Source organism: Myotis daubentonii, chromosome 16 (assembly GCF_963259705.1).
Source record: "Myotis daubentonii chromosome 16, mMyoDau2.1, whole genome shotgun sequence".
NCBI lineage: Eukaryota > Metazoa > Chordata > Mammalia > Chiroptera > Vespertilionidae > Myotis > Myotis daubentonii.
The window spans coordinates 33,126,902-33,148,609 of NC_081855.1; the positions used below are offsets into that span (position 1 = coordinate 33,126,902).

The following is a 21,708-nucleotide window of genomic DNA, read 5'->3' on the forward strand; positions in this document are numbered from 1 at the left end:
CTAGATTCCCGAGAAAACCCAGTGTGCTGCGCAGATTCACATTCGCTGAGGGACCTTGCTCTGATTCTGGCTCTCCCACCACCAAGCCCGGTAGGCCAGGGCTCATTCCCCACATCTCCGATCACCAGCTCTTCTTTACAGAAAAATAAGAGCAGATCCTTTTTCTGCCCCCAGAAAGGATATGTGAATTAGGTAAGATAAAGTGCTTTGAAAAAAGCACATGGTGCTATATAAATAAATGCAGGGACCATGCATTTGGGAGAAAATACATTTGACCTTCCATTCTCAAAAGTCTTATTTTTCAGATTTTTTTCAAAGTGCATGAAAATACTGATTAAGTTGACATTATATACTTTTATATGTAAGCTATTTTTCCCCAACAGAAATAATTTAAAAGGAATAAGGCACCCCACTGGCATGGCTTAGTGGTTGAGCCTCGACCTATGAACCCAGAGATCACAGTTCGATTCCCAGTCAAGGGCACATGCCTGGGTTATGGGCTCAATCCCCAGTAGGGGGCGTGCAGGAGGTAGCCAATCAATGATCTTCTCTCATCATTGATGTTACTCTCTCTCTCCCCCTCTCCCTCCCTCTCTGAAATCAATTTTTAAAACATTTTTTAAAGGAATAAGGCGATGGAGAAAGCTGAAATGTGCCTTACTCTGAACTGTAAATTCTTACCTCTAGAGCTAAGTTTTCTTGAGCCGTTGGGGAGTAAGAATACTCATTGTCTGGTGTTAAAAATTCATTTCTTATGTCCTCCGAAGACTCCGGTGAACCAACTGATGGCCAGGACTGATCCTATTGGTAATGTAGGACATTGCTTTTAAGTTGGTGCTCATGGTAAAGAACACCAACTTAAAGGCAATGTCCTACAGTGGGATGCAGTGTGAATAACAGGGCATCTAACATTACCCGGCAGTTAGGGTGACCCTCTCTGAGCTGGCCCTTCCTGCCTGCTTGCACTCCTGCCTCTGCCCTCCTTCCCCACCGCGAGCTGTGAACAGAAGGACCATCCTCAGTCTCAGCGTCCCCACCTGCACAATGAAGGGGAAAAGGGCCGGGCAACCTTTCTGCTCCAAAATTCTCAGAAAGAAGAAAGGCCCTGGACACCTCAAGCTGAGGACGGAATTTAAGTGCCCTGATCCTCGCTCATAGCTGCAGTCCGTATGCTGGCATAACCCTCCGGATGAGAAGGCTGAGACTGCTCGGAACCGGGGAGTCCCTCGGGTGTTGTTACAGGTTAAAGGCAAGGGGAGGATCATGATTTTTAAAATAGCAATGCAACCTCAATAGTGAAAGCAAAAAAAAAAAATTTAAATTATTTTTTGTTAATCCTCACCCAAGGATATTTTTTTCATTAATTTTTAGAGATTAGAACCAGGACTTCTTGGTTCATGGGTCAATGTTCAACCACTGAGCCACACGGACCAAGCCCCCAAATTAAACATTTTAACATAACAGTTATTTCTTCAGCATCTCTGCTCCACCCCTTCCCTTTCTGCTCATTTCTCTATGTTCAGGCCCTGATCCTCACATGGCAGGCAACTGGCTCCTTTCCTCACCTTCAATCATTCCTTTGCAGAGGTTTTGTGGTTTATTTCCGTGGACAATGCTTTTGCCACGTTTCCTTTTCCTGGGCACTTAGTAGCTGCTCTCCTATCCCTCGTATCGAATTGAAACTTCTCAGGCAAGCCCGGCCTCCCATACCTTCCCCACTTCCCTGACAGGCCTGCTTCCCTAGCCGAGCCAGTCTGCTTAATACAGCATGTCCTTCTGGCCGTCATGTGATAGAAGGAATAAATTACCCCGTGAGTGGGTTATGTGCAGTGTTAAAATACTGTAGTACGTTCTTTGAGAGACCTAAAATGTTATCACAATTGTATTTTTATAATGTTTCATTCTCAATTGCTATTTATATTCTTTAAGTGATTCTGGCCCCATGTCAACAATGATAAAAAATGTTGGTTTCTTAGTCTGGCTGGACTGTGGCCCAATTGCAGGCTTCAAGGATGTGTTAAACCCCTGAAGCAAAGCTGTAACCTCAATGCAAATGCCAGGAAATGACCGAACCCCACAGGTCCTGCTGGGGCGCAGTTGTCAGGCATGAACATATTCCTTCCACTGAGTTGAGAGCGGAATCTGGGTCTCAGAGGACATCCAGGTGAAGGTGCTCTCATCATAATCCTGTTCTTGCTTGTCCTTCTCCAGTCTGGCCTCAGTCACCTGCTGGGCCACCAGCTTTGGTATCTAACCCACGCTGTGTTTCCAAGTTGGTCCTGTCCACCCAACTAGTGGGAAGTTCTAGAGCCAGCGCTGAACCCGACGCTTGTCTGTGTTCCCCCCAAGCTCCAAGAGACACAATGCTTTGAGTTGAACTGACTCAAAAAGTAAAGTGCAGGGAGGTAAAGACTTCATTCACGTCAGAGACATGAGGGCACATACTCCAACAAGAAAGTACTACTACAGATATTATTTCCATGTCATAATACGTAGCAACACCTCATTTCTACTTTATTAGGTCCTTGGATTCAACTTGGCTCTCTGGAACATATTACTTACGTTGCAAGATTTCTCAGTGACCACAGACGCTTCAGAACGTGCTTGAAAGACTTCACTATGCTCGGGCTCCTCACTTTTTCTGGGGGACGGGTGACTGATACCTAATGAATATGACACAACCAAGGCCACAGTCATTCTGAGGTATTCAGATGGCATGAAAGGGCAAAGGGCAGCGTGAGGGAAGTGATGCATGCATATTCTGCTCAGCATGGCCACATCCCATGTGGCATGGTCAGGTTCAGTCTAGAGCTGGGGTGGGGAACCTTGTTTCTGCCCAGGGCCATTTGGATATTTATAACATCATTCGTGGGCATACAAAATGATCAACTTAAACATTAACCTGCAATATTTGGTTAAACATTTCATTAACTCACCCTCTAATGCCTTGGGCAGAGGCAGACCAAATGATTTCATGAACCTTATATGGCCCATGGACCAGACATTCCCTACCTCTGGTCTAGAGAGTGGAGACTGTTAGCATAGCCTGGCCCCAACATGCATTCCTGAGTCATCCACCCAGTCAAAACTGGGGCTTGACAAACTCTAAAAAGTACCAAAAAACCCAAAACAAAACAATAAAAAACCCATAAGCCAATAGATTTTATTCCTAAAATAGATGATCATTTTAGATGTTCCTTTCTTTGACTTGTAAACAACTGTGAAATAACATCCTATGCCTTGATTGCAAGCAAATTACCAGGTGGAAATACACAGCCTGCAGTTTTAACGTAGAAATCTATAAAGTGATGAGAGCCAAAAGTTCCTCTGGCATATACTCTGAGAACCAGTGGAATTTTCCAGCTTAAAGTGCAATGCAAAGAAATGGGCAGTAGGAAGGGCTGCCCACCACTGCCCTCAGGTAGGGAAGGTTCAATTCCTTGCTAGGTTACACCCAGCCCCAGGTTCAGTGCGTGGGGATTATTTTACTGCATTTGAAAAAAATGGGTATTAAACAGTAGAAAAACTCAAGAATCTCCGGATTTCTTTACCTGTGGGAGGAACAGTGGGATCAAAAGGGTATGTTGCTTTCCCCTGGAACGCATGGTTCCCAGGCAGTTGGGAAGGAGAGGACCAAGCAAAGGAAACATTCCAGGAGGTTCTCTTGGCTTTGAGAGCTGATTATGTGATAGAGTTCACCCACCCCAATTCCTCCAACTGAACTTACTGGGGAAGCTTCCAGGCTGTCTGCCACGCTGGTCGTCCTCATGGTCACCACGGTCTGTTCTGTCACGCCTGCCATTCCCTCCTGGCGCATTTTCCCTGGAATACTCTACAACGCGCCGCCAAGTCACATCCTCAGGGTCCCTAATGGGAGGCTGCAGCAAGGGATCAGGCTCGTTCTCAGCCTCAGCCTCATTCTCTAACGTCGAGCTACTCTGAGGATGCCAAGGAGGTACAGCCAGCTGCCCAGCAGCTGCTTTCTCCGCCATTTTTTTAACCTCCACTGGATACAAAAGAAAGTCGTTATTTAAAACAGCACCATGGACATTGGAAACAAAAGCTTTTGATTCTTAAAGAGCTATATAATACTTTTATAGCTCATACTGTCACAAAAATATGCCTTTTTAGAATTGCATCACCTGTAGCTTACCCTGTTTTGCTTGAAGAGGGGAGAGAACCGATGACAGAGTGAAGACAGGGCAAAAGAATTTGTTAGTTACAGCCCTTGTTACTGAATTCTAGGCAGCAGAAAACTTGTAGATGGACCTTCTTGCTCTGAAGATGTCACAAGGAAGTGACACCTAAAGCCCCCAGTCTGTAGAGATTCCACAGGACTCTGTTTGAGTTTGTCTAGGCTTTCTAGGCCATGATGAGTTTATATTTTGGGGGTGGCCATATATGTGTGTGTTTTCATTCCAAATGTTCTATACTTTTGCTAATGTACTTAGCATTAGTGTTTAAAAAAAAAAAAGCATAAACATCGTGCCTAGCTGGTTTGACTCATTGGTAAGAGCATCAGCCTGCAGACTGAAGGGTCCTAGGTTCAATTCCGGTCAAGGGCACATGCCTGGGTTTCGGGCTCAATCTCCAGTGGTGGGGGGGTGGGGGTGGGGGTGCAAGAGGCAGCTGATCAATGACTCTCTCTCATCATTGATGTTTCTATCTCTTTCTCCCTCTCCCTTCCTCTCTGATATCAATAAAAATATTTTTCAAAAAAAATTTTTTAAATATATTTATTGACTGTTTACAGAGAAGAAGGGAGAGGAATATAGAGTTAGAAACATCGATGAGAGAGAAACATCGACCAGCTGCCTCCTGCACACTCCCTACTGAGTATGTGCCCACAACCAAGGTACATGCCCTTGACCGGAATCGAATCTGGGAACCTTGAGTCCGCAGGCCGACGCTCTATCCACTGAGCCAAACTGGTCAGGGCTAAAAATATTTTTTAAAAGGCATGGACATCATATCCTTTTAAGCTTACAAGATAAAACTGACACAAAAGGATAATGCCCACAGGATATGTGAAAGTGACACTGCAGGGTTTCTAAGTTAATAATGGTGTATCTCAAATACCCATATTGTATATGTTTACTACACTTCTTATGTAATTTACATCCGAATATAATAGAAACATTTCTTATATGGCCTAGAAGTGAAAAAAAAGCACTTCTCTTCTGCAATTAGTAATCAGAAAGGCTTTGCTTTTAAAATGGAACAATCTTATGGAGAAAAGAATGTGGGAGGACAGTGCAGTATAGGCTGTGTACTTAAGAGATACCAACCAGGTTAAAATATACTTTAAATTTCATTTTGTCCAACAGAACCCATGACTTTATTATACTCACTTTTCCATTTTAAGTGTACCTTTCCAACATCTTCATGATTTCTTGACTTTGTATTATATATTTCAGAAGACACGGATTCCATGTTGATCCTAAATTGTATAGGTTTTTTGAAGGGGGAGAGGAGCAGGGTGGACACAAACACATCAGTTTGCTCAAGTTCTTGACACCAACGACCTTAGCCCACCAGCCCACCCAGAGGACTGAACCATTCCTGGGGTTGCACTGACTCATTCTAACCACCAGAGGGCGCCAGACTCCTCAACATTAAGCTAGCAAGACTCCTTACCTGGCAGAACCCTGAACAGGGGTGGCTGTCACTGGTGGTTCCTTTGGGTGGTTTGACATGGTGAAGAGTGAACTATTCAGCTGTGCCACTTTGGCTTGGGCACTGGACTCTCTAGGCTGTCCCTGGCTAAGAAATGAAAGGACTGGGTCAGATGGTCTGGTTCTTTTTAATTTCCAAATTCAGATTTCAAGATAAAAGTGCTCTTGGGAGATTTTCAGAAGTAGAAGAAACCAATTAAAATACAGTTTCACCAGACAGAATCCTGGTCCTTAGGCTGTTGCAGACCCCTCTCTTCCCCTCAGTGCCACAGAACACAGTTATGGCTCAGTAACTGCTCCTGCCCTTCGATCAGAATTCTCTGGTAACAGCCCCACCTACATATCAGTGAGAGCACAATAACTAACCTTTGTAAAGATAGACTTAAGGCACCAGGGATCTTAAAAACATTCTGAGATCATAAGCCTAGTTTCATTGAGTTCTAGACCCTGACCTGCCACTGGCTGGCTGACTTTCACAAACTTCACTCTCTCTGGGCCAAGCAAGGTTTCCTCATCTGCAAAGCAAGGGAGTCTCTTTTCCTCTCAATATCCTCTGATTGTGTATTTTTTTATTGTCCATTACACTAACTCTAAAAAATGTATGTGATCTGTGCATGCATATGAATCCCGCTATCCAGAATGCCCTCTTCTCCCACTGCACCAGGCAGCAGAGACTGTTGGCATTGGAAAGGTCAGAGCTGATCAGCTTCTTTAAAGAGCAATTTGGTGCTCTAACCGGTGTGGCTCAGTGGATAGAGCGTCGGCCTGAGGACTGAAGGGTCCTGGGTTCAATTCCGGTCAAGGGCATGTACCTGGGTTGCGGGCACATCCCCAGAAGGGGGCGTGCAGGAGGCAGCTGATCGATGTTTCTCATGGATGTTTCTAACTCTATCCCTCTCCCTTCCTCTGTGTAAAAAATCAATAAAATATATTTTTTAAAAAATAAAATAAAAAATAAAGAGCAATTTAGCAACAGCTGTCAAGAATGTTTAAGACATTCAAACCCTTGACCATGCTTCTGGGAATCTATCAAGAACCTAACCCGAAATCTAGAAAAAGCTTTACTGACAAGTCATTATGGCCCTATTCATAACAGAAAAAGTAATGAAACAACCCAAAATTCAACAACGGGGGAAATCCAACAATTTCAAAGTAAGTTTACATTACAAGGGCATTTTTAATAATGTTCTAATGTAAAGTGAAATATCAGGGTGAATACCATTATAATTAAAATTATATAATCAGGATATAATCAAACTATACGCATGTATTATAAAGTTGTACACCTGAAATCTATATTGTTAATCAATGTCACTTTTAAAATATAATTTTATTGATTTCAGAAAGGAAGGGAAAGGGAGAGAGAGAGAGAAACATCAATGATTAGAGATAATCATTGATCGGCTGCCTTCTGCACACCCCCTACTGGGGATCAAGCCCGCAACTTGGGCATGTGCCCTTGGCTGAAATCGAACCTGGGACCTTTCAGTCCTCGGGCCGATGCTCTATCCACTGAGCAAAACCAGCTGGGTGGGGCTCAATGTTACCTTAATAAATTCAATTTTTTTGAAAATATACACATGTGCCCTAACTGGTTTGACTCAGTGGATAGAGCGTAGGCCTGTGGACTGAAAGGTCCCGGGTTCGATTCCGGTCAAGGGCATGTACCTTGGTTGCAGGCACATCCCCAGTAGGAGGTGTGCAGGAGGCAGCTGATCGATGTTTCTCTCTCATCGATGTTTCTAACTCTCTATTCCTCTCCTTCCTCTCTGTAAAAAAATCAATAAAATATAAAAAAAGAAAAAGAAAATATATACATATGTATATAATTTTTGTTTTTTAAAAGTATATAAAAAAGACTAGGTGGACTGGTAGCAAAATGTTAAGCTTTGGTCTGTTTTTTGTTCTTTTGGAGAAAGAGGTGGAGCTGAGCCGGGAAGGCCACAACCCTAGTTTAGCTTTGTTATCTAATGGCTATACTGGAACCCCATCTGCCTCTATCAATGACATGAGTGCTAAACCTTCTGATGTCAGGGAGGTGGTTTTTCAATAATTCCCTTCTTTGCCTCAGCTGATTTTGCTCAGTGGTTAGAGCATCAGCCCATGGACTGAAGGGTCTCGGGTTTGATTCCGGTCAAGGACACATACCTTAGTTGCAGGCTCGAGCCCCAGCTGTGGGCGTGTGCAAGAGGCAACCAAAAGATGTGTCTATCTCATATCGATGTTTCTGTCTCTCCCCCTCCCTTCCACTCTCTCTCAAAATCAATGGAAAAATATCCTCAGGTGAGGATTAACAAATAATAATAATTCTTCCCTTCCTAAAGATAAAATATACTAAATTAAAATGTCTGGTTTTCTTTGATGTTCCCTTACTGTACATATTTACCAACATGAAAGGAGCAGCAGACTCCTGTCATTCATCTCAGTCACCACTGAGGGAGAGAATAAAAAATCTTTCTTCCAGTACTAATTCAAAGCTGTAGATAAATGCTGTCATTTAACCACAGAAAAGGAAAACTAAAATTGACATACTAGCCTATCTTGAAAACCATCTAATGCTCCTTTAATAATTCCCCTCCCCAACCATAAAATTATTTTCGTTGCTACTTCATAACTGTAATTTTGCTAGTAATGAATCATAATGTAAATATCTGATATGCAGGATGTATTTTCATTGTTACAAATTGAACATAATTAAAGCATAGTGATTAATCACAAAAACAATATGTAATTAAAAAAATAATAATTCCCCTGATGCAAAATAAATTAGCTTTGCCTAAGTTCTTAAACACCCAGGGTACACATATGCTCTTCTTCCAGTGATTTGTGCTGACCCGACTTCGTTTAACTGATCCGGCTGGAAATCAGAGGTTGCAGGGTAACAATGAGTGTTCGACGCCCTCTTTCTGCCCTCCTGTCAGTCACACTCATTTTGAACCGAACAGTTTGATTTCTGGAGCACTGGCAAAGGGAAGGCCTGCCATTTCTTATAAGAAAAGGCATCGGGGCAGCTTTGGAAAGGCAAGGTGCCTTGCTTTTGCCAGCTGATGAGCTCTGTCTGATTCCCCTGCCAGGTGCTTTACCTTGGCTGTGTCCTACAAGTTCCCATTACACTGCTCTTTTTGCTCAGTGAACAGAGGGAACCTGCCAGATGTTTCTGTGTCACTAATCTTCGTCACTCACAGACTCTTTGTCGCTAGAGTATGAAGGTCATTAAGTGACCTCAGAGTCACAGGGGAGTCTGAAGGCTTGGGGATACAGAGGACAATAGCACGTTAACCCACCTGCAAGTATTTTGGTTTCTGTTTCCTTCCGAACTGTCCCTGGCTCCTTGGGTGGGCTGGAATTGTTCACCTGGGCTCTGTTTTCCAGGGCCACAAAGAGTCAGCAGATTGAAAAGAAGTAAACATGTGTCAGTGTTTTGATGAAGGAATCCTCCTCTTTATTCTCCATTCTGTTTTTAAAACTATTCTTGCTAAATGTGTAGAAATAACCAGAGCTACCAAGATAATTTCCCTTTGCATGTTTCACATGTAGTACGTCATCTCTTCACATCTCTTTACATAGAAATCTTGGCCTTCAGCAACCCAACCCAGACAGGGCACAAATGAAGAATGAGCAGAAAAACAGCCATTAAAGATCCAACAACTCTCCCCTCTATTATATTAAGGCAGCAGGCTTTGGGGCAGGGACTGAATGATTAAGCAATTTCGAATGGGGATTAATACTTGCCCAAGATACCATAATTAGTAAGTTGAATCATGTGAAATGGTCAATGCTTGATTATTTTGACCTATAAAACAGCAATTTCATGTGGTTCAACAGAAAAGGACATGAGCTTTGTGCTGGGTTTGGAATGGAAGGTGAAGAGTAAGTACCTTGGCATTCCATCCTGGAGGCCTTATTTCCCAAAGCTAAGAGGAGCCCCCCACAGCTGAGGACCTCCCTATGAATTGGCTGTATGTATGTCCATCCTGGCCTATGGGTTAGGGGCAGTGTTGAACCCAGCTCCAGGTCCTGCTCAGATGCCCTACCTCCCACTTCTTAGCTTTACCTGATGGCTTTTTTCTGATGAATCCCCGGTGCTTTCTTCAGAGACTTGAATGAAAGCAGTAAAAGGTTTCCAGTCACAGCTACTTCTTCCCCTGGACCTTTTGCCAAAATGTTCCCCTTGAAAGTCTCTCACTGTTCTTGGAGACCTTGCTAGGGTCGGGCAATTGCCACCCGCATCTGGCCTCTGGCCCCTTGGCAAGACAGGAGGAATATAAACGGAAGATGGGGGGCCCACCGCCGCAGGCAAGTGAGAGAGGTTAGGAAACATTCTTGAAGAAGCCCACAGAGACATGCACTCCTCCTGCTCCTTCAGCCTCCTCTCATACTCGCTGAATTTCTGCTTGATTTTCTCATTATTCTGGTTCGCCATTGCCTGTGCGATCTTTACATCTAGTATACACTTACTGATGTACATGTCGGTCTTGGACCACCTGCTCACCTTGCACTTGGCTTCTCTGGCTGGCTTAGGTGGGCTGGGGGAACTAAGTGAACCATTTTGCTGGTCCCAGTCCTCAAAGGAGACCTCCGTGTCAGCTTCCGAAGAGCTCTCACTCTTTTCACAAAAGCAGCATGCCTCTCTCTCCATCTTTTCCAGCTCCTCTTCCAGGGACGCCAGCTCACCTCCCTGGTTTTGGGTGTCCCCCTCCAGAGATAAACCAACTCCTGGGGGCTCTTTCTCTTTGTCACCTTCCGTGTCCAGGCAGCGGGAGTAGATTTCGTTCATTTCGAAGCTGCAGAGGCTTGACGGCCCTGAGCTGGGGCTCCCGGACTCTCCGGCCACAAAGCAAGCAGGAGGAGCAGTATCTTGCCTCTGAGCCTCCTTGGCCATCAGACTGGGACCTGGGACCTGAGGGTCTGGTGTGGCCTTCTCGCTGGGATTCCTTGGTGAAGGAAGCTGACTGCCTGTTGAAAGGAGCAGTAACATGCAAACGGTTGAGTGATCACATGCAGCAGCTAAGCACCTTGGTGGTTGCTCGAGTGACATGAGAAAGCAGAAAGCAGCTTTCTGTTTTCCCACTCCCTTCTCAGGTGTGGAAGACTACCAGACACACTCACAGCGGGGCAAAGGGTGTTTCTAACTAAGAGAAAGTTCCCATTTTGACATGGGCTGAGGTAGAAAATCTGGGAGGGACCAAACCCTGGGGGAAATGTTCTAAGCTTCAGGTGCAGTATGCTCAAAACATGCATAACTGCCTGGCCGGTGTGGTTCAGTGGTTGAGCATCATCCTACGAACCAGGAGGTCATGGTTCAGTTCCCAGTCAGGGCACATGCTCAGGTTGCGAGCTTGAACCCCACAGGAGGGGCAGCTGATTGATGATTGATTCCTCTTTCATCATTGATGTTTCTATCGCTCTCCCTCTCCCTTCCTATCGGAAATCAATAAAAATATATATATTTTAAAAACACGCATAACTGGACACTTCCACTTAGGCTCCGTGGTTGTGGTTCAGGAGCTCACACCTGGGATTGTCATTCCAGTTTTGCTCTTGAGTCCAGAAAGTTCCCAGAGCCACATACAGACCCTCTTGAATCCCTCTTTGTTAGTCATATGTGGCCTGAAACAGTTATACAAGAATCCTTTGATAAAAGCAAAAGCAAAGTAGATTATAAGGGTGCAGACACAAAGGGATTAGCAACAAAAGGACCAGCAGAAATCTCTGATAAGAAGACTAAGGTGATACTCTCAGAGGAACTCATTGTTTTCGAAATGAACCTGATAATCTGAAGCACTTCTTCCTAATTATCTCTGACCTTTTTTTAAGATCAGAATTCAAGATAGATAGTTTAGATATTTACTTGGTACTAATCAGGAAATACATGTTATTTATATTTAAAATGTAGTTATATTTAATGACCTCATTCCTGAGTTCCTTTTTCATTAACGTAGCTGTCATTTCTATTACTGCAGCAGTTTAATCATGTAAATAAACAGAAGGTTGGTTCCAGTAGACACTATTACTAAATCAGTACTTAAACATCCTTGGGCCTCTGGCTCTTTGAATTTGAGTACAATATATTTTACTGTGAGACTGTACAGTGAAAAGAAAGGAGTTTCTGGAGATGATAAGGACTTAAAATATAAAGTTATAATTGCTGCTTAACACAGATGAGCAACTTATCTACAAAAGTAGTAATTACTATTTATTGCTTTGAAGAATATAGCAAAGACAGGGAAATGGAGGAAATTTCTTTGGAATAAAATGGAGCACCTCTTACATAAAAGTCTAATGTATATTATAAAATTCTAACCTTGTTGCATTCCTTCTATTCCTACAGAATGTATTATTCAGTTTAAAAAGAAAACATGCATGCCCGGCCGGTGTGGCTCAGTGGATTGATGGAGCATCATCTTATGCACTAAGAGGTTGAGGGTTCCATTCCATGTCAGGGCACATGCCTGGATTTGGGGTTTGATCTCCAGTAGGGGGTGTGCAGGAGGTAGCCAATCGATGTTTCGCTCTCATTGATGTTTCTCTCTCTCTCTCTCTCTCTCTCTCTCAATAAAAACATATTTTTAAAAACATGCATACCTGTCAGGACATGCAAATTACAGGCCCCTGACTCTTAAGGACTAAACTCACAGACTTCTTTACACACATAAGAGTTCAAATATTCATGTCAGTTAAAGTTATGCTCTTGGTGAGCATTTGATAAAAGTAGACACTGCCTAAGGCTCCACTGTTTCATGGGAACAATAAGACCGCAATAAGTATCGCCAAGACTGACCAGCCATCACCCCTGGTTGATGGTGTACAGCTCGCAGAGAACAGGACAGAGGAGCCAAAGCAGTGAGAGCTTCGAGAACCACTCTGGAGGCCTCTGTCCTTGTCCAGAGAGTCAGAGAGAGCGGTCACGTGGCTTGGGTTCCAGCTCTGGAATCTGGAGCGAGCCACGATCTCTCTGACCCTTGCTTTTCTCATTTTTCTCATTTGGAATGTGAGTGCATTAAGGATGACTGCAAGGCGCTTTCCAGCTCTGAATTCAACGTTTAGAAATGAACTAAAAAGCAAAACATTAGAAGAAACACCAAAATATTAACAAATTATTTCTAAGTGGCAGAATTAAAATGCTAAGTAATTTTCTTTGTACTATCTCCATTTTTTATAAGGAGCAGATAATATTTTAAATTAAGAAATCATCATTTTTATTTGTGAAGGAATTAGATAAATTCCTAAGGATAATCATGCTAGATATTAGCTGGTTGCTACTGCTTAGTTCTGGATCCAACCAAGGTGTATATGGAGCTCAAAATTTTTAACTTAATAATTTCAAGGATCTTGATTTTTCTCTCCTAAGGCACCCATCTTTTCCCAGTGTGAGTGACATGTACAGTTTGGAGGAATTGATTAGTTGCAACCTGTGACTCTCAGAACACATTCATGCCAAACCTGTGGGGTAAGGCCATACCCGCTTCCTTCAGCTCTTTTATTTCCAAGTCAGGGTTCTCTTTCAGATGTTCTGAAGTCAGTCCTAGGTAGACACCGACATCAGGATGGTGTTCATATCTCTGCACCCTGGGGCTCTCAGTTGGCTGAGTTCTCTGGGCTCCAATCAATTCCTGTGACAAGGGAAAAATTATCAAGGACATTTGCAATCATCTGAATGTCACTGGTGTTTCTGAAACAGATCTAGGTATCAAATAAACTCTCTCTTACTCCTGTTGAGTAGACTGACTATATTCCCAATTAGCTAATTCATTGTTATTATTATTTTATTTTTTTAATCCTCTAAAAATTCATTGACTTTTAGAGAGTGGAAGGGAGGGAAGAGGGGGGACATAGAGAAACATCGATATGAGAGACACATCAATTGGTTGCCTCCTGCATGTGCCCCCACCATGGCCAGGGATTAAACCTGCAACTGAGGTACGTGCCCTTGACCAGGAATCGAATCTGAGACCTTTTAGTCTGCATGCCAATGTTCTAACTAGTGAGCAGAACTGGCCAGGGCCATTGTTACTATTATAAAAGTAACAACAGCTGCCATTCACTGACTCTCACTCTGTGCCCCAACTACGTATGGACCCTCCCCAGCTTCCCTCCATCAATTCCTTGCTGCCCACACACAGAATAGGTGTAATAAAATGAAGATTTCCAAAAATTCTTACCACTCGGCCTCTAGCTTCTTCTTGGTTTCTAACTCCCTACTCTCCTGAGATGAGCAAGCAGAAATACACTCCTAACAGCTTCAGATCTTACCTTCAGGTCATTCTTCAGGATGTACTGGATATCTTGAAGGTTCATAGTTCGGTCTTTCTGTCTGACCTGGATGCCTGACTTAACAATATCATAGTAAGGTTTGGGAAGCCTGAAGTCAGCTTCCAAATAATTTCCCACGACTATGGCTCTTTTAATAACTGAGCCATCTAAGCCATCCCAGGGTATGTTATCTGTTAAGGAAAGAGTCAGAAGGAGTAACATTAAGAAATCAGGTGAAATGGGGTGTCCTTGGTCAAGTCACTCAACCCCTTTAAACATTAATTTCTGTAGAAAAACTACCTGAAAGTCCAATCACAAATGAGAGACCACTCCCCCCATTTACCAGGGGAATCCCTGCTGTAGAAACAGGAAAAAGTAGTCACAGAGTCATGTACACATGGGTTTCCCACTGGCAGACCTGGGGACCACAGGACTATTTCATGCAGTCAGGCTGGGTCACCAATGCATTCCATTCCTCTCACGGAAGGTGTGATTTTGCCTCTGGGACTGTAAACACTGCTAACTGGGGTTTGATGGGTGTGTGTGTGTGTGTGTGTGTGTGTGTCCCTCTCCCAAAGGATTCCTTCTGTCTGCAGGTACTGATCATGTCTTTAAGTGACACTGATTATATATACAAGGAACCTGGGTGTGTTTAACTTCACAGTTTGCTTCTCAGGGCCCAGTCTTCCTCACTCATTTTCAAATTCTTCAGGGGCTCCTATATTCAGTTTAAAAACTTCGCTTGGATTAAATGCATTACCACTGACAAGCTGATAGAGAGGCTTTGCTGAGTCTTAACAAACAGGTTAAAAGAGGAAGATTTCTCTGAGGTTATTTTATATCTTCCATAAGCAGAAAGAAGTTTTCTTGAAGAAATCTTTTTTCCATATCCTGCATTTTCATCAAACTAGGTAACTCTTGAGGCGGGGAGAGAGAGAGAATCCAACCTAAGAATAGGGACTTTGGTCAAGTCAATGTCCTCTTTGATCTACCTGTTAAAATCTCCTGTATGATCACAGAAAAGCTGTAGATGTCTGACTTCACTGTGACTTCCTTCTGCAAAATAACTTCTGGGGCAGCCCACTTGTACAGCTGGGCTGGGAGGGGGACTCGAGTCAGGTCCCTGTGTACATCTCTGTCCTGGCTGCAGAAGGAAACACAAGGTAGGGCTCATGTCTTAAAGGATCATTGCAATCATCACACAGTACGTTTGTAAAAACATGAGCCTCTGAAGACCAGCAACCTCCTGCGCTTCTGGAAGCTCAGCTAGACCCTGAGCTAACCTAGCTGCCTGCTAGTCCAACACCTGCAATTCTTCACCATTCCTACCCTGTGGGCCTGCCCATCCTCCCACCACACCTGGCTGCTCTCTCCTGCTCACTTACTCCCCTCATGTCTCAGGAACCCTCTTCCAGTTTCTCCAACATGCCAAGCACATCACCACTTCTGGTCTTTGCACTGGTGGCTTCTTCTGCCCAGTATGTTCTGCCCACAGACGCCAAAGTCACTGCTGCTTCTTGTAACCGAGGTATTAGCCTGAAAATCACCTCTTCAGAGAGGCCTTCCTGACTACCTAATTTAAAGTAGTCCTGCTTTATTGGTTTCAGAGCAGTTATTATCTTAATTTCTTACTCATTTATTTATTGTTTATTATCTGTCTTCCCTCCACCAGAGTCAACTCCGCGAGGGCAGGCAGGCACCTTATCTGTCTTTTATATCGCTGTATCTCAACTTACACCAGGGCCTCAGCACTTACTTTTGACTAAGACTCTGTCAAGACCCCCCTGAAGCCCAAGCTGCTATATCTAAGCCGTCTGGGACCCCTCCAGCTCCTTCTGGTTGCTCCTGTTCTGAACTCTGCTCTCTTGGGAATGAGCCCTCCCAGTTCAGCACTAAAGGTTCACAGATTTGCTTAAATAACTCAATTTCCCCCTGGCCCGGGTAGCTCAGTTGGTTAGAGCATCGTCCCCATATACCAAGGTTTCGAGTTCGATCCCCATCAGGGCACACACAAGAATCAACCAATATGCCAGAACCGGTTTGGCTCAGTGGATAGAGTGTCGGCCTGTGGACTCAAGGGTCCCAGGTTCGATTCTGGTCAAGGGCATGTACCTTGATTGCGGACACATCCCCAGTGGAGGGCATGCAGGAGGCGGCTGATCGATGTTTCTCTCTCATCGATGTTTCTAACCCTCTATCCCTCTCCCTTCCTCTCTATAGAAAATCAATAAAACATATTTTTTAAAAAAAAGAATCAACCAATAAATGCATAAATAAGTGTAGCAACAAATCCATTTTTCTCTCTCTTTCTAAAATCAATAAATAAAATTTATTTTAAAACAGCAAACTCAACTTCCCAATCAGACTTCTCAAGAACTAAAACAGAGCGTCCTAAATGTATTCTGAGCCAACGAGAGTCTTCAGAGAGGTCAGCGCTGAGTTCTACACCCAGCTATCATGAGCATCAAATGAGATCATGCGGGGAAACACTCTGTGAGCCATAAAACACTATGGAAGTTAGAAATTAATATTAATATTGCAGTAGGCATTTGGTAAAGACTTGATGACCGCTGGTTGATAATTAAAAATTAAGTTTTTTAAAAGCAAGTGACCAGCAGTTCTTTGCTGGTCTGGCAAAGAATAGATTATAGAGGATGGGATGTGTTTCTCAGACTTGGGACAAACTTCCCTAAATAATATTCTTTCTAGCAGACTTTTGATAGATAGCAGTGAGTTCAGGAAGCCACCAAGTTAGAAATGCCGATACTGACTTTTAGTGGCATCGCTAGTAAGTGAGATGTGGCCTAGTATGGTGTGAGGTACACATGCCATTATATTAGTATCACGGGAAAAGCAATGGTGTGTTCTATGGTCAGAGATCGATCCTGAGGACGGCACACTTGGCTCTTTATCTGCAGGAAACAGTCACCCAGCTGGTCAGACCTCTCAAGCTTGTCCAAGGCTCTCGCAGGGGACAAGTCACTTACAACCAGGATTTATATTCCTTCTCCTTTACTTCCTTCCACTCGCCTTCCTCTCTTACAATCCCTCTTCCTTCTCTGTTAAAGCTGGCTGAGGGAGGGATTCTTTTCTGGCTGTCATTCTAGGGCAGTTACTTTTCTGGGCTTCAGCCCTCACATCATTAAAAGTACATCTGGCTGCGGCTATTTGATACCACTGGCAAGGTCAAGTTCAGCTCTCAAGAGTCCATTAGGAAGGAGTCAAAGAACAGGAGAAACTGCTGTTATCATTTTTACACCAAGATGGAGGGTGCCCTTGACAATGACATCCAACAAACTGACCTGCTCAAATAGAGTGTCTCCAAAAATAAGTGTGGGACTAGAAGCTATTTTGGATTCTTGTAGAATCAACTGGTGTCATCAGCTGTCAAAGAAGGGTACACTGCTATGGACGCAACTACTTGCTGACGGACATTTCTGTCTGACGTTCCATTTTGAGATCAATTAGCCCAGTGGTTCTCAACCTTCCTAATACAGTTCCTCATGTTGTGGTGACCCCAATTTCATTGTTACAAATTGAACATAATTAAAGCATAGTGATTAATCACAAAAGCAATATGTAATTATATATGTGTTTTCCGATGGTCTTAGGTGACCCCTGTGAAAGGGTCGTTTGAACCCCAAAGGGGTCGCGACCCACAGGTTGAGAACCGCTGAATTAGCCCAAAAGAGAACTCATACCTTCCTACCCAGTTGCCTTCAGACCCTCCCTCGACCCAGCTCCCCAGTGCATCTCACATTTCCCTTCTATTTTGGCTCCTCGGTCACCACCAGGCCCTGCCCTATGGCCTTCTAGTCAGTCTTCCTCCGATCCACCCGCCCCTACAGCCACAGCTGGATAACACACCATCTCTTCACCTCTCTGGGCCTCTGTTTCCTCATCTTCACAAGGACAGTTAGGCTGGGCCTCTCCAAAGCTCCCTTTCACGCCGGGATTCACATCTCCGTGGAGAGCTGAACAGCAGATGGCGCTCCATCACCGGCAAACAGCTTGGATCCTGTCACAGCCCCCCTGAGAAGCCTCTGCCATCAATAGCCAATGTGTCCAAACCCTTCCGCCTCCACCGCTCCTGAACACACAGCCAAAGTGATCAGCCCTATCCTCACCCATTTCCAGTTTTCCCTTCACCGACACTCATCCTTTCCCTTAATAAACACGTACTAAGTACTTACTGGGTGGCAGGCCCCGCCCCGTGCTGGGTGCTGAATATGAACACGCCATGGCCCCGCCCTCTCAGAGCCTGCCCTCCGGTGGGCAGACTCACTTGGCTGCGGAGAAGTGAAATAGGCAAAGTGCTGTGGGGATGTGGTGGGAGGCTGTGTCTGAAGTGAGTTTAAAAAGATAAACACTGCCCTAGCCGGTTTGGCTCAGTGGATAGAGCGTCCGCCTGTGGACTGAAAGGTACCAGGTTCGATTCCAGCCAAGTGCACATGCCCAGATTGCAGGCTTGATAGCCAGTAGGGGCCGTGCAGAAGCCAGCAAGTAGGGGCCGTGCAGAAGCCAGCCAATCAATGATTATCTCTCATCATTGATGTTTTTATCTCTTCCTCCCACTCCCTTCCTCTCTTAAATCAATAAAGAAATATATTTCGTTTTAAAAAAGATAAACACTGTGAAATAGCAGGCTGAAAGTGGCTTCAGAGGGCCAGGCAGGGAGCGGGAAGCGATGAGGTTGGCCATGTGGGCGGAGCCCCACCCTGGAAGGCTTCCACACCCTGCAAAGTGCCTAGACTTAATCGTGTAGGTGATGGTTTTAAAAAAGGAAAGGTTTTCACTGGGATTGAGCTTGGACCAGATATGAAGCTGAGCAGCTCAGCTGGAGACAGCGCTCCGGCCTCCACCGGCTCCCACGTGGACAACTGCTCCAGTCCCCCAACTGTCCCTGCCTCTCTTGTCCCATCATGGCCTCTGCACGCACAGGAGCGAGGGGGTCTTCTTCTCTTTTCTCGTTAATCCTCAGCTGAGGACGCTTTTCCATTGATTTTTTTAGAGAGAGTGGAAGGGAGGGGGAGAGACAGAGAAAAGAGAAACATCAATGTGACAGAGACACAGGAGACATCAATTGGTTGCCCTGCATGTGCCGACCAGGGCCAGGGAGGCACATGCCCGTGACCGGAATCAAACCCGGGACCCTTCAGTCCTTGGGCCGATGTTCTATCCACTGAGTCAGACAGGCCAGGACAATGAGGGTGCTATTTCTGTCACTGCCTTCCTCACTGCACTGAGACCCTCGAGGGCAGGAAACACCCTAGTGCCCCTCTGGACCAGGACTGTAAGGCTGAGCACCCATCGCCTTCCTCTCCTTCCAGAATGCACACCTATGGCCCGTTTCCCAGCCTCCCTTCAACTGAGAAGGTGACTGGATTCTGGCCACTCCAAGCAGGAAGCAGTGACATACCCACTAAAGCAGTGGTTGTCAACCGGTGGTCTGCAGACCACTAGTGGTCCATGAGGTCCAAAAGGTTGGTGACCGCTGCACTAAAGCCCACTGAGTGCCCTCCACGCTCTTTCTTGCTCACTGACCAGTGACGCAGAAGACACGGTGGGGGACTGAGGCCTGGGTGATGGCAGGGCCACGGAACACCGTGAGTATCCCCCTCCAACACACACACTAAACTGCATTGTGAGTGAGAAACACACCTTGGCTGTCTTAAGCCACTGAAAATTCTCTAGTGGACCGTTAGAGCGTTTACACACGCTGGCTCATCGGTGCTCCTGCTTGTTAAATGGTTATTAAAATGAGAATGTCCTGAGCACAAGTAACTGTCCCAAAGCCCCTCTAACCTTGGCAGACAGAGCATGTGGGAAACCTCTTGCCCCACTGATGGACAGTGCAGCCCACCAATGAGGAGAAGCCCCGCCCGCATTGGAAGTCATGATCCAGGTTCACCTACCTTTCCAGCATGTACTCCAGGTTGGTCAGCCTCGCTTCCCCCGTGGAGACGATGTGGACAGCATAGGAGCTGAGGGCGCGGTGGATAAACCCCCAGGAATGCAGGTATCGCAGGGCCTCGGAGATCTGGAGCAGCAGGTGCACGATCTCCTCCATGTGCAGCAGGGGGAACTCGGCGCGCTGCAAGCAGGAGATAAGCTGGCCAGGAACACAGGGACTGGGCCCCCTTTGCTTTTTAGCTTCCAAAGTCTTTTCAATTGGTCGCCACAACTACTCAGCACTCCCATGTTACAGGTGGAGAATCTAAAGCTTGGTGGGGCTCAGTGACAGGCCTGAGGACCCACTGACCCAGGACCCCTGACACCAAACCTGGGCTCCTTTCCCTCAGCTCAGCTGCTTCACACCATGAAAAACGAGGAGAAAGTCCTCAAAGCCTGGCAAGGGCATACAGGGTGGGCTCACCACCACCAGCAATGAACCTGCCCTGCCCCTCAGCCCGCGCCCAAACCTGTGCTGCTGGGAGAACCTGGAACCTTAAAGGACCCATCCAGCCCCTACTCCAGTCAGATGCCGAGAACGTTCCTCCTAAGAGCACAGAAAAGCTCTTCCACCCCTGCACCCAGATGATTAAAGTCATACCAGGTCTCCCCCGAAGAGGTGGCATTTCCAGTTAATGCCCGCACCCAAGGAGAGGAAAGGGAAACCAAGACGCTGACAGGAGGTCCTCGGGCAGGAGGGGTGGCTTTGGGGAAGGGCCCTTCCCAGAGGTTCTCTGTTCATTCCTGCCCAGGGTCTTTAGGACAAAGTCATGGAGGGGAAATGAATCTCTAGGACCTCTCTGAAGCCACAGCTCAGCCCAAAGCATACTTGTCAGGAAATCTGTGGGCCGGGGAAGATGCACCTGCTCCCAGGAAATCTAAACAGTGAGAAGGGATTGATGAAGGCCTGTATACAAACAGGCCTTTCTCTCTAGCCAAGGTCCTGCAGGGCACAAGTGGAAATACAGGAAAGTAAGACCAGCGGCTATTTGAGTAATTAGCTAGAAATGTGTCTGTGTCTCCTGGGTCTGCTAAGCGCTTAGACCCAGAAGGAGGACTAACAATAGTAAAGTCTCAGTAGGTCCAATGCACTTAGCCTTAAATGGTGCATCATAGAGCCAACACGAAGTAGGGAATTAAGATCTATCTTCCAGAATGAAAACAAATTACAAAGAAATAAATGTCTTACTGCTGTGGTTTTTTAAGATTTATCTTCCATGCGTGCACAGCTGCACAAATGGGAGCTCTCCAGCTCAGGCAGGGGAAGAGGGCAGGGAGAAGTGGGCGGGCAGCCAGGGAAAAGCCCATGGAAACAGCCGCTCACCCGTTCATGGAGGACACTAAATAGTGTGCCGACGGTGATGCGCTCGTAAACCAGGCGGGTCTTCTCCAGGTCCTGGGACAGGCACACAGCCATCAGCTGCAGCAGGTGGCGGTGCCGCAATTTGCTGCAAAAGATGCTTCAGATGAGGCAGAGGGAAGAAGGACGTGCAAAAAAGGGCGCTTTCCTTTCTTCAGGGCCCCCTGAGTACATTCTAAACAAATACCATTTTCCACACAATGTTTTTCTAAGAAAACAGGATGGGGTGGGTGGGGTTGTCTGTTGGAATCTGTGGCCTCTCACTGATCAGCTCCTTAGGGCTGAATCATCAATGACAATGTCACTAAGAGCTGCTGAGCAGTTATCATACATCATCTCCATCCTAACAACCACCTGCAAGACCTGTCTCCTTTAGAGATGAGGAGACCAGGATCAGGGTGATGCCCAAGTCCATGCTGTGCCTGAGCCTTCCAGCCTTGACACACTTGCGGCAGGAGTTTGTCCTTG

The 21,708-nt window shown here is 45.5% G+C and overlaps 1 protein-coding gene across 1 annotated transcript in view; it reads right to left on the reverse strand.

Moving 5' to 3' along the window:
* The window catches only part of TEX14 (testis expressed 14, intercellular bridge forming factor), a 62,298-nt gene that overhangs the window by 25,624 nt on the left and 14,966 nt on the right, over nucleotides 1-21,708 (reverse strand). The window contains exons 8-19 of the mRNA XM_059669628.1: nucleotides 21,205-21,328; nucleotides 19,844-20,022; nucleotides 14,921-15,072; nucleotides 13,929-14,119; nucleotides 13,138-13,288; nucleotides 9,730-10,631; nucleotides 8,960-9,036; nucleotides 5,638-5,763; nucleotides 5,352-5,440; nucleotides 3,728-4,006; nucleotides 2,563-2,663; nucleotides 682-801 (exon numbers count right to left, since the gene is read on the reverse strand). Of these exons, the coding sequence (XP_059525611.1) occupies nucleotides 682-801; nucleotides 2,563-2,663; nucleotides 3,728-4,006; nucleotides 5,352-5,440; nucleotides 5,638-5,763; nucleotides 8,960-9,036; nucleotides 9,730-10,631; nucleotides 13,138-13,288; nucleotides 13,929-14,119; nucleotides 14,921-15,072; nucleotides 19,844-20,022; nucleotides 21,205-21,328 (2,491 nt within the window). The remainder of the gene's footprint in view (nucleotides 1-681; nucleotides 802-2,562; nucleotides 2,664-3,727; nucleotides 4,007-5,351; nucleotides 5,441-5,637; nucleotides 5,764-8,959; nucleotides 9,037-9,729; nucleotides 10,632-13,137; nucleotides 13,289-13,928; nucleotides 14,120-14,920; nucleotides 15,073-19,843; nucleotides 20,023-21,204; nucleotides 21,329-21,708) is intronic.